General features: G+C 41.3%; 1 protein-coding gene across 1 annotated transcript in view; it reads left to right on the top strand.

The window, feature by feature from the left end:
* The window catches only part of CHST15 (carbohydrate sulfotransferase 15), a 418,011-nt gene that overhangs the window by 314,990 nt on the left and 89,424 nt on the right, over positions 1-13,597 (top strand). Inside the window, exon 4 of the mRNA XM_086950617.1 lies at positions 10,838-11,177. Coding sequence (XP_086806743.1) covers positions 10,838-11,177 — 340 coding nt within the window. The remainder of the gene's footprint in view (positions 1-10,837; positions 11,178-13,597) is intronic.

Raw genomic sequence — 13,597 nt, 5'->3', positions numbered from 1 at the left:
CCCTTGTTTACAAGCTCTTGCCAATGCAATTAATTCAGCTACTTGGGCAGATTTTATTTCACTTAAGTAAGATGCTTCTAGGGTAATTTCTAGAGTGACTACCGCATAGGCAGCACTCAAACCTCCATCCTCATGTCTCAAACAGGAGCCATCCACAAACATCACAAGGTCTTCTACAGGTAAGGCTGTTTCTTTTATATCAGGACGTGGTTTAGTGCTAAATTCAGTTAAGTCAATGCAGTTATGCTCCATATCACCCCCAATTTCTGCACTTTGGGTGTTTGGTAACAAGGTTGCTGGATTGAGAATATTACATCAGGAAATTATCACATTTTCTGCACCTATAAGAATTCTCTCATACTTAGTCAGCCGACTGGGTGTGAGATACTGAGTCTTAGTTCGGGTCAGCAGAATCACAACTGAATGTGGAACATATACTGTTACAGGATGTCCCATCACAATGTTTTCACTTTGTTCTAGACTAGTGAAAGTTGCAGCTACTGCTTTCAGGCATCCAGGCAATCCAGCAGCCACCGGATCTAAAGTAGCCGAAAAATAGGCCACCGGACGTCTGGTCAGACCATGTTCTTGTGTTAGGACTGAGAGTGCACAATTGTCTCGTGTATCACAAAACAATTCAAAGTTCTTGGAATAATCAGGCATTCCTAATGCAGGAGCTGAACACAGACAATTTCGTAATTTTATCCAGGCTGTCATGCTTTCGTCATCCCAGGTAACTGGATCTTGTACTCCTTTCTTGGTCATTTTTATCAATGGTTTGGCTAGAACAGCAAATCCCACAATCTACTGTCTGCAGTACCCTACTACTCCTAGGAACATTCTGACTTCTTTCTGAGTTCTAGGTAACTCCATATCTCGAATTATTCTAATTCTTTCTGAAGTGACCCTTCGGATACCTTTTTCTATCTGGTGCCCCAGATATTTCACTGAGTTTTTACAGAACTGCAATTTGTCAGGTGATACTTTATGTCCTCCCTTGCCTAGATGATTCAATAAGGCAATGGTATCAGTGACACAGTCGTTCCGACTTTTAGACGCCACCAGAAGGTCGTCTATGTACTGGAACAAAACTGATTCTTTAGGCAGGATTAGTGATTCAAGACATCTTTTTAAAATCTGATTGAAAATCGAAGGACTTTCTGTGTACCCTTGAGGGACACGATTCCAGATGTAGACATGACTGTCGAATTCAAATGAGAGAAGAAATTTGCTGTCTGGATGAAATGGGATGGAAAAGAATGCGTGACATAAGTCAATAACTGTAAACCATTCTGTATTCCATGGGATCTGGTACAAGATCACTGCAGGGTTCGGCACAATAGGACAGCAAGGTACAACAATCTGGTTTACCTTTCGCAGGTCCTGTACTACCCTGTACTTTCCGCTAGGCTTTTTAATTCCAATTATGGGTGAATTACAAGGACTGCTCATTACTTCCTGTATTATGTTTGCCTCTAGCAACCTTTTTACTTCAATTGCAACTCCAGCTTTCACTTCTGCACTCATTTTATACTGTCTGGTTTTCGGGTAAACAGCATTTGTTTTAATGGCTATTTTAACCGGGTCCACATTTGCCATTAATCCCACATCTCTCCCAGTGAAATCCCACACATCTGGTATCACCTTTTGTTGGAGCTCTTCAGGTAAGTCCTGTATTGTCAGTGTCTTAATTTCTGTGTCGGGTCTTAGTAACATCAGTTTGTACAGTCCATCTTCATCTGGGGTCTGAATTTCGACGCCCTTTGGTGTGCAAAAAATGGTACAGTTCATTTTGCACAACAAATCACGTCCCAGTAGGTTCACTGGACTAGAGTCACAGACAAAAATCTGTGCATTTCTTTGAAGTTCCCTATAGAAATCTCCATTGGTTCAGTTACTGGAGTACTTATTATCTGATTTGACATGCACACTACTTGGATGGCTTCTCCCGAGAGGGGTAGGTTTGGAACGTCTACTGTTCTCACAGTAAAACGGCTAGCACCAGTGTCCAACAGAAAGGTGACATCATTTCCTTCAACCTTTCCTTCAATGTATGGCCCTGTCTGGTCTACCGGCAAGGAGGCGCCAAGCACGCACTCCTCGTCCTCCCCCCTCAGGCCCCGTCAGTATGGTTCATCACAGAGGAATGTATAATTTAACAGGAATTGTGAAGTTGCTGCGTTTCTCTCATCCTCTCCTTCCCATACCTCGACCCCCTCATTTTGCTGAGCCTGATTCTTATAGTTAGGTCTAGGAGCTCGAGGCAATGGATGCTGTTTTACCTGTTGCTGGTTCTTTCGTGGCCCCTCTTTCTGCACCTGTGGATTTAAACCATTTATGGGGGCATTACCAGCCTGCAAATGTGGACACTCGTCTCTCCAGTGCCCTATCTGACCGCACCCGTGGCAGGGGAACTTCTTTTTGGCCTCTTCTTTACTCATCTTTACCCGAGGCTTCCCCCCTCCCCCAGAGGTAGTGTTTTGAGCATTATTATTCATTTTACTTAACTGTTTCTCTTGTTGTTCAGCCAATTTTACTTGTGCCCACATCACCTTCTCCTTCAGGGCTTTTCTTTTGTTCTCCAATTCATCCTCACAGTACTTAGCGTACTTGAGGACCTCATCTATGGGTTTTCCCTGCCAGCAGATTTTATTATCTCTGATCCACTGGGATATTTCAGGCCTCAAACCCAACACAAATCGATAAATGAAATGGGTCATATCCTTAATTTCAATGTTATCGATTCCACTGTAGGTTTTGAATACCTGTAGTAATCGTTCATAGTAGGAGTGCACTGTTTCATCACGATTCTGGGTAGTTCTATCTATTCGGGTCCAATCGGTTTCCTTTGCTGGCACTTTCTCTTTTAGGTATTGTATGACTTTATCATACTTTCTCATTACATCTGGCGAGGGAGCTCCGGTTCTGGAGTCTCTCTCAAATTCTTCACTGGGCCAATCAACTGCAATTTTGCATTCTGTCCATAAATCTACAGGAACTACAATGTCAAAGAACCCATCCAGGTCCTTCAGGAGACATTTTTGGACCTTCACGAATCGCTCAACCTGCCGATACTACTCTACTGGTTTCTCTCTTAATTTTGGGAAGTCATTGGTAAAAGACACAATATCCTGTTGGGACCATGGGACATGTACATATTTCCCACCTGGTACTTCTCTCATGGGATACAGATTTTCTGCCTTGCCCACTTCCTTTAGAACATATTCAGAAGTCTTTGGTTTGGCCTTACTGTCTTCCTTTTTCTTTGCCCACCTGGCTTTCCATTTGTCTAGATCCCCCCATTTCTGCAGTAAATTCAACAATTCTTTTATCTGTACCTTTTTTCCTGACACATTCATGTTCTCCAGGTCTTTATCTGAAAATTCGGCTCTGTAGGGCTTTTATAAGACTTTGGATTTGCTAACATCTATTCCCATATTGGCTGCAGTGTCCATTAGTTTCTCATGGAACACTCTGGTGTTTCGGGTAAGGCTTTTGCTTATAAACAGTAACTCCTCCTCACTAAGAGTATTCAATCTGTCTAGTCCCACATTTCCGGCTATTAGTTCCTCCATTTCTATCCTTAGTTTGTAGATATCTAAAGGTTTGGGCTGGGGAGTTTCCTTTTCTATTTCTCGGGTCCATCGATCTAGTTCCCCCGGAGTCACTACTGTGGCACTCCGGGTCCCTGAAGCTGTTTCAATTAGGACTTCTTTGGCCCTAGTCTGATTTCCCGACTGTGGTTCACTGGTTCCAGGTTCCCTTATGGGTAGGTCCATCAGGGAGATCACGGACTCACATTCGCTTGCCTGATCATCAACTATAAGCAGCTCTTTTCTAGGCGGTGCTACAACAGGCGTAATAACTGGAGTTCTTGGACTAGCCTGTCTATCCCCATAAAGGGGAACAACTGGACCAATAGTAACTGGAATTGTCAAAGTTTCAGGACTGGGATTTATCTGCGCTATAGTCTGAATAAGTTCATTTCGCTGTTTTATTAATGCTTCCTTTTCTCGTTCATGTAAAACCCTTTCCATAGAGTTGTCATGCATTACTTGGGGTACTAATGGAGGGTATATACTCGGGGCAGTTGGGATTTCCAAACTTGGTCTGTCATCACCAAAGGGTCGGTAATTTGGAATTGCTGTGCCAGGCCTACAAAATCCATCACTATCACTGGGTTTGCTACCAGTACCAGCTACATCTGTCTCACTGGCCCTTCTACTTCTAGGATGTCGGAAAAATGGATTTTTCGAGCTTAGGGGCCCAGACTCTTCAGCATAAGGAGGTGGATTTTTCATTAGTAAATCTTCCAGTTATTCATCCTCTGAATCCCCCATAGCCATTAAATGTCGGATTTTCTCTGCCCTTTTTCCTCCCCCTTGTTCAGTTACCCCAAACATCGGAAATAGTCCCTCAACCATCATATTCTGTCTAAAGTGCTTCATCTTTTTCTCCTTTGTCTCCCGCTGTAATTTTGGATACCACTTACTCACTCCCTTATCCATTCGGGGTCTGTCTCGCTCTAGAGCCTCAATCTCCCATTCCTCTAAAGCTTCATATTACGTTAGTCTGGGTCTGGGGTGTAGTTCATTCATTCGGGTCCTCAAGTTAAATAGGATTCTACCATTAAAGGTACCATCGAGGGGAAATGCTAAGACTCCGTCATCTTCAGTATACTTTACCCAATTTTCCAACCATACACAGGTATGATACCCTTTATCAAACATCATAAATGATGCGGGAGTATTAGGTGGTGGAATGATTACACCCTCTCTAGTTCTGATGGGCTTGTCTTTCTTGAAATAGTTCTTAATCTTTTCGGTAAATGACAATTTTCTCTTGCTTCCGTACATATTGTAAGGTCTACCTCTTAGCATCTGCTCCTTATGAAAACCTAGATTTTTCGGATCAGGTAAAAATTCAGGATACCACATACACCTCTCCAAACTATCTTCAAGCTCGGATTGATTAATTTTGTTTACTTATGTGCTTCCAATGCTAGCGCGTCTTTCAATTCACAGCAACCAATCAGCACAGAGTTTGCACAACACTCTCGACCAATGGGTGCGCGGCCCCTTCGTGAGACACGGTCTCACTCTTCGGCACTCACCCCTCCCTTACAATTCTAGCTTCGCTACACACCTGCTGTCTCAACCAATACCAGTGCGACACGGAGTGACGTCAGTGCAGCCTTGCGACCGACTCCCTCCTTCACAAGGTAACGGAAACTTTGGATTTTTCTTAAAGTGCAAGTGCTCAGTTTAGTTAACATTCGCCACTGTGCTTGAGGGTTTTAAAAAGAAAGAAAGTTTTTCTCTCACTGCAAGTAAACCACTTCTGTCTACTTTTCATTCACTATGGATAGAACCTCCTGCCTATCCCCTCACACGAGCATTAGAGAACCTGCTACTTCTTTGACTCATCCACTTCTTTCCGGGATATATACTAAGTCAAACTTTCACCAGCGGACTCCTTTGCTTATCACTCAAGCTCCGAGAAACCTACTACTCCTTCCGCATGTGACCCTTACTAGGTGATATCACAACGGGAGTTTCAACAGTGGACTCGTAGCTATCATTTATTCAATAATTCATTCATAAAACCGAATTAGTGCTTCCAGTTCTGCCTAACCATGCACTAATCTCCCTCCCAGCCAGTGACCTCACAGCCAAGTGGATTCTACTCACCACTTGCTATTCTATTTCCCGGGGGTTTCCAACAACATTGAACAAACACTTACAATTTGTTAATTACATGCAATAATATAGTAGCAAATTCATAAATCTTATTTCAAACTTTTATAACATTTAAATGCAATAATAGAAAACTTATTTTAGCAGCAATAATTTTTTAGCAACACATTTTATTTTTCACAGTTCATCAAAACTATCTTATCTACCTATCTTAACTAGTCCTAACCATTCTACTGCTACCAGAAAATTACTGATAGAGCACGCAGGTCGCCCGACTCTTTATTTCACCAGATTTCACGCACTTGGGCCCATGACGTGTTTATGACTGTATTTTTGTGAATCGGGCGCGTTTACACGACACCATCAGTAATTCTATGTGTTTTTCTTACCACTATTACCAGAGTACCTGACTTACCACCTTGTCACAGGTACCTATGTCTCCGATAGATCAGGAGCTATCAGTGGATAGTAGATAAGCCTAACAAATATATCTTATACATTTAATAACACTTTATACTTATGGTAATGACCATAGACACCTGAAGGGTTTTAAAGATTTTATATAGTAAGTTTAAATTCCAAATGCCATGAGAATAAAATTGATACAGATTAGAATATCAATAATCAGGATTATAACTATAATGTAACTATGAATAAGAGCAAGTACCATTGAGTGCGAGTGTAAACTACAGGGTAAGGGTAACAGGGAACATGCTATTCAGTTTCAGGCTTATACTAAGGCAGGTGAGTTTAAAACATATTAGTCAGTGGATTGCTAAATTTCTACAAGTGATTCAAACTGATCTTAGTCTAACTGCTAATTTAAACCTATATTCTAAACACAAGTAACATTAGATCACTCTAATTAGGTAAACCGCTTCAATAATATCCTACAGGTAAGGGAAAAATGGAACATAGCTAATAAAACAGTTTGCATATAAGTCTTTGAAGATGACAGGGAAAATACCATGGGCAAGAACGCTTTATTAAAGGAAAAAGAAAGAAAGAGAATAAATGGACGGACACCCACGATTATATATTTACCTAGGACAGGAATGAGGACTAACCCTGGCCACGGGTCAGTTTGGGAAAAGGCGAGGACAAGGACCCTCAAGGACTTAGGATGCCAGTAGGTGAGCAGGTACAGCTCATGGACAGTCAGGACAGGATACCCCTCAGGATTTGGATCAGGACTGGGCTCACCAAAGAGTGCGACCAACAACTGCAGCTTCGGATGCAACGCCTGCGCTACTCCCTCTCTGCCCGGAATCCGCCAGTAACCCTGATTGGGTTCTCGAATCTCCCAGCAAAGTGCTTCGCCAGCACTTAAGACTATTCCACCCCTTGGAGTTTGTGGAAATTTTGGACAGAGTGCTCCGCAGCTCTTTGTATTAATCACCTATAGAGTTCGTAGGGTCGGTGACAGGTCTGCTACTCGGACAAGTCGGACAATTTCTCTAGCTAAAATAGGCTAGTTATACTGTTTTCGGGTCCCTAGACCACCCACAAATGTTGCAAGTGACAGGATCCCCAACTTTGGATTGGTCAAGAAAGGTGGTTAGGTCATTGTCACCACCTAAAATTCTGTGTTCCCACCATGAATATTTAATTTTCGTACCCACCCCTTACATTCCAGTTCCCATGGCATGTGGAAGGTGTAAAACAATAGGACACACATAAGATATATACATTTGTATCAATTTTAGGTACAGCCGAAATCTTCTCCTGGTGCAAGGGTGACTTTCCCAGGCACATCTCAGCTTCAGAAGCCAGCTGGCTTGGTTTTACTTCTGCGCAGTTCGGTTTTTCCCTCATCACGTGATTAGGGTGACATGGGTTTCAAAGATGGAGCGGCTCCCCACTCCCAGGCCCACAGATACGCGGTACATGAAAAGTAAGCGAAAACAAATTAGAACCACAGAAAAATGTAATACACTGTACACCATGATTAGCTACACTGCACCCTTTACTTTATAATATCTATCGCATTAGAGGTTATGCAGAAATAGACAGTTGAGCAAAAGTGGCAGTAGCAAGCGGAGAGCATGTTAAGGACAAAGCGGCCATATTAGCAGTAATGCGCATGAGCGAAAAAATCCCTCCAGAACTGCGAGTGCGTCACATCACATGGGTATGACCGACCATGCGCAGACTGGATTTCTGCAAAGCAGAGATTCTGTAGTATGCAAGCATCGTTAAGATTAATAGACACATAGGCAAGCATCTCTGGGACACCCACGTGTAGTGTGAAAGTGCAATATTAATGACAAACAGGTTGATTAATGACATTATAGATTAGACGAGGTTCTTGAATGTGAGCAAGTCGCTTTCTGTGCGAATCCTTGCTCCATCACAACAACGTAATTAGACATGTGCTCATGGTTATTAAGAAGTTTGAAAATCAATAAAACACTTGGAAAACAAACGTATAATGCATGTTGTTGCATTATAATAACATTTAAGAAAGCTATTGCAAATGAATGGCAAATGAATGGCAACATGCACAGCCTAAGTAACGTAAAACATGGATGATATAAGGGGCTCCCAAAAACAAATAAGGTAAAATATATGTCAGCATCAACCTAAATAGTTTCCCATGGGGGGATAATATGATAACATAGTGAGGGGAGGATCTATCACTGAAGTAATTAGTACAATCTATACCCAAGGTGTCATCTGAGCAGGCAGCTGGAACTGAAAGCATTCCACAGGTATTGTCAGGAATTAACCAACTTATTTATTTTGTAGATGGAATGGAATCCATTCCCTGTTCTTGGGGACTAGCTAATATAACCTGTTTAATTTTTTTTTTTAAACTATCATACTAAACGCCTTTCTTACCTGCCTGTCTCCTATTCCGCATGGAATACTGAATATGCCCAGTTAGCTTCCAATAATCTTCATGAATTGGCTAAGTCTGTTTCTGAGTTGAATGATCTTTATGGAACAGGAGGGTTTCATTCCCTGCAGAAGGACTACAGACATATGACAATCAAACTATTTATGTACACCAGCAGTACTGGGTCTCCACTTGGATCCATTCAGCGGGGTCACATGGTTCTACTTATAGACGGCCCATGTATTGCTTGCCATATTTTCATAATGCCATAAGTCAATAATAACAAATCTCTAATTATTACAGCAGTGGGGAATGTGACTTTCTTACCTGCCTTCTATATTGAGTGCGGCAAGCAGCACTCTTAACTCTCTTCTTTTTTTTTCTTGAGTCCCTTTTAAAATAGTATGTTGTCATGTGAATATCATGCTCTATTTAGGTGGTGTTCTTTAGAATCACTTCGCCTTCCTTGCTAATGATGTTGCACGATTTGAGGATGCCCGAGAAATTTGGGGCCCGATTGAAATCAGTGGTCAAATACAGAAAGGCAAACATTTCAATAACAATTAAAAAGAGGAAAAGTCTAGTTTTGTTTAGCACACATGGTTGAGCATCTCAGGATCAAATCATCTCTTCTCACACAATCTGGAATTTGCTTTGTAAATCTCTACGGCAGGCTGAAGAAATTGCCTAACTTCCCGCTGTTGGTTCTGTAAAGTATGAATGTCCCTGAAAGGTTCTATTCTTCAACGTTTTCTGTTTCTCTCATGGGTTCTCCTGTATTAGGTACTTTCAGATGGCATTGGGGACACACATTAATCGGATATTAGAGTTTGTTGCATCTCAATCATGTGCTATTGCCTTGTTTTTTAGAGAGGAGGGAGAGGTCAGATACTTTCACCCAACTTACTTCAAGCATTTATTGTTGAAGTTGGTTTAATCATTGGCCTATATTTATCGTGATATAGCTAGTCAACTTAAAATTCCACAGGTTAATATTTACTCATCTCTATGGAATAATGGTTCTTTGCTTCCCAAATAGCTAGGCAGTATGAACACCGATGGGGAGAATAGAGGTATTAGGGATGAAAATTATATGAACACCCAAAATCTTGTTTAGTCCTATGATGAGCTATGAACTATATAAATGGTTTCTGTAAAATAAATTCAATTATTTACAGTGGTTAACATGTTCTACCTGTAATTCCTTGTACCTAAATGCGAAGGAGCATTAAGGTGCTGCTATAATAGGAATATTAGCTGAATAAGGTGAAAGCACAGTTGTAGCCCTGTATATTGGAAAATGCACACATTATCCTGACATGAAAGAAGCTCTGATGAGAAGGTTTGGGCTGAGCCCTGTAACGTTCAGGAGCAAATTTAGGTCAGCATCAACCAGTCTACCCAGACTTGAAAAGCAAGGATGGACACTGTGCTGAAATCCATGGAGGGCTGGAGTAAAGTTAACAAGGTAACAACTTATGAGGCATTGCACAACCTAATGACAACAGTATTTCACAAATTTGCCACAACATACTGTGGACTTTAATTGCACACCGCTTTTGGAGGTTAGCAAATCCACTAAACAGTGACTCTATCTTCCTGTCCAGGAAAGTCTCTAGGGAAGACACCAAAATAAGAGGGCAGAACCCATGCAGCCTAACTGAGGGGGTGAGGACAAAAACCAGAACACATTTCCAAAAAGCCAATAAAATAATATAGCGGAGGGTAGGTGGGAGGATTCTAAAAGAACAACTTTGGGAGCAGGGGAATCTCTCCCACAGAGGAAAAGGGAATGTAATACCACCAGGATGCAGTGATTATGCTAATATGTACATATGTCTATGGCACCCAGAACAAAAGAGACTTTTTGTCTCTTCTGTCTTACAAATATAGCCAGTCAAGTCAATCAGGGAGCAAGGCTAGTCTGCAAAGGCTTCAAGAAGCGGGTTGATTCAAAACCAATTGTTTACTGATTCAGTGATGTTATTAGTGATGTCTGCGGTGATGTGAGTTGTGATGTCACCAGTGATCTCATTGATGATGTCATTTGTGATGCCTGTGAATTCACATATGGAGCCATGAGAACTGAATCTGGGGCAATTATTGTTGTGTCATGTACATATGATTTTCTGTTTGGTGGCTATTTCAAAATATTACTCTTGGATGTTATCCTGGCTGTTTCTCATGCTTTAATTTTGTATTTTGATTTTATGTTCTCTGTATATTCATGTGGAACCCAAGATAGGCTCTGTAGGGCCTCCACTTTTCGATAACTTATGATCAATTCCTGTTTCCTCTACAGATGTTCTCCGTAATACCAAATAGGTTTCTTTCCATTAGCGAAAACCCATGCTGGTATGAAGAGTACCGGGGGAACCTCAGTGCAGATCCATACAGCTCCAATGCTTACGCTCTCTACTCCACCCGCTTTCGAAGCCACTTTGAGTATCTGCGTAAAGTTTTTTGGAAGAACCTCCTCTGGCGTGGGGAGAAGTGTTTCCGTCTGCGCTGCCTCCCCCACTTCTACATCATTGGCCAGCCCAAGTGTGGTACTACCGACCTCTTCAATCGACTGAGTCTGCACCCATCTGTGCGCTTCTCACTTCTAAAGGAGCCACATTGGTGGACCAGGAAGCGGTTTGGTAAGTGAGAAATAGTGTCAAAGGTTAGTTCTGAAGGGTGAGGAGAAGAGCTGCTTTGGAGGGTCTCTTAGTTCATAAGAAACGTATGTTTTCATTTGAGTTTCAGTATCTAAACTCACTTCTGATTATAAGAAACACAATGTTTAAAAGTTTAGATTTTTTTTCAAATATCCTAAACACCCCTGTGCCAACAATTCATAGCTTACTTGCAAATTGTTGGCAATTCTTAAAACCAACCTCTCCTTGCAGTTATATTAAATTACATTATTGGAGAAGTACTGTGCGAAGTTTCACCAGCAGGCTACAAGTTGTGACTAAACCTTCATGCTGCCCCCTTCAGAGTTAAATAACATTTAACAAGAGTATCCTTGAATTCAGCATTGGTGGTTTGTATGGAGCAACTATGTATTCCTCTGAGATAATTTAAGCAGGTGAAGAAAGATCTTCACGTTTACATCAAGTTAGTTAAAAAAAGAAAACTATTTATTGACAAAAATCAGTTAAAAATGGCGAAACATGGTTTAGGACATCATAATTTAGGATGGAAAACGAAATGTCCATATGAAATGAGAGGGGGTAAAAGTTTCTGTCACATTGACAGTAATCTAAAAAGAATCCTAGAGTTGCCTAGAGGCCAGCGCCACACTAAGAATAGTCACTAAGGAACATCAGCTCAAGAGTATTGAAGGACTGGTCAGGCTGGTGCCAAGTTACTTAACTGAGCTCAATAGGCTGGCTTTCGTTGGTGATCTTGATGCTTTTGGCTGTGAGGACTAGCACTCTTCCTGAATCAGTTGTATGTAAGCCATAGTTTAGCGTTTTTCTCCTAAGGAAACATGCATATAAAGTCCACAAAAGTGTGAATTATTGTGATACTTAAAAACAGGTAACTGTTTCCAAATTAAGTTCCACGTCAGACTAAGGGGGAGCATTTAGACCCTGGCATGGTGGACACCACAAGGTTGAGACAGCAGAGGTGACGCCTCTGGACTCCCATCTGCAGTTGGCCTGCCATATGTAAAGAAACTTAAAGTATACAAAAAGTGATTAATGGAATGTTTGAATTAATCTCAGCCACTGGTAATTACTCGGGTCACATCCCAGTCCATTGTCACTTTGCATACCATTCCACCTAAACATAAAGGGCAGATGAAGAAGTGTTAGCATGAATATATAGAAAGAAGCTATGCATCTTGAACACTCAATTATAAATAAATACGTTTCTCCTTGTCCAACCTTCTCCCCAAACGCCAGGCATTGTAAAGACATATCTGTCCTAGGTTTTAGAATGGTTTGGTGAAGCAGGCACACAAGCATACTTGTTGCATATACTTACTTGTACTAGTTCCTGTCTTCTCGTGCCTGCTTGAATATTTTGGGGCCTCTTGACAAACTGCACTCTAGTACATTTAGTAGTGTCCTACATGTAGATGTCTCAGCGTCTTCCATCATTTCCGCATAGCGAGCTGTGCCTCTTGTGCAGTGGTCTCAATCAAGTGTGTGAAACGTAAAATACAGTCAAGTCACCAGTAGTAACCGTATGTTCGTAAATCACATTTATGCACTCTCTACCCTCTCAACTTGAGGGGGTTAAGAAATGTAAGTCTACCTTTTGTCCGAATGTTATACTTGGAAATGGTGAATAACCAAAATAAGTAAAGTTACAACAAAGTGTAAAACTTAGTCTACATGTGTCGATGTAATCTTCTTTAAGTTTACCTTTGTGAGGGACCTATGTATTCAAAACTATTTACATTTGTGCTCGGGGAAAGCACACCATGAGTGCCCACAGAGTACTGGGATATAGCACCATTCAGAAAGGGCCGTTATAATGCTATTGTAAGCACTGTCATGCCATATATAGCCACTATCTATAATTAAATACCACCTCAATGTAGGACTAACACTATACTTAATGCAGGGCTAACACTATACTTAATGCAGGGCTAACACTATACCTTAATGCAAGGGCTAACACTATAATCGGTGTGGGTGCCATGGCTGCCTCCAATATGCCAAGAATTAACACTAATATGCCCTCAATATAGTAATTATTAACACCATACTGATAGAACCATCACTGTGCCACAGATTTCCCCAATATTTCAGGAATTACCTCCATTGTGCCAGTGTGGACAGTGTGCCGTGACTGAGGACTAGTGTGGAGTAATTGTCAAGAATTACCACCTTGACGGTTTGGCTATTTGACTTCCTTGACAATTTTCCAAGAAGGACTACCATACAGTAAGGACAATCATTAGCCTATGGATGGGAAGTACTGTGCTATTAATGTGCACAAAAGGTCAACAATTATTAGCATTCTGTCAGGATCCCCATTATGCCAGAGAAAGGCACCATCATAGCATGGATTTCCATGAGATGCCTGGAGATAATACTGTAATGCAAATGACAGAATTTTG

The sequence above is a fragment of the Lissotriton vulgaris genome, unplaced genomic scaffold, assembly GCF_964263255.1.
Source record: "Lissotriton vulgaris unplaced genomic scaffold, aLisVul1.2 SCAFFOLD_656, whole genome shotgun sequence".
NCBI lineage: Eukaryota > Metazoa > Chordata > Amphibia > Caudata > Salamandridae > Lissotriton > Lissotriton vulgaris.
The sequence above is the reverse complement of the archived record's forward strand: the minus strand, read 5'-3'. Positions and strand labels throughout refer to the sequence as shown.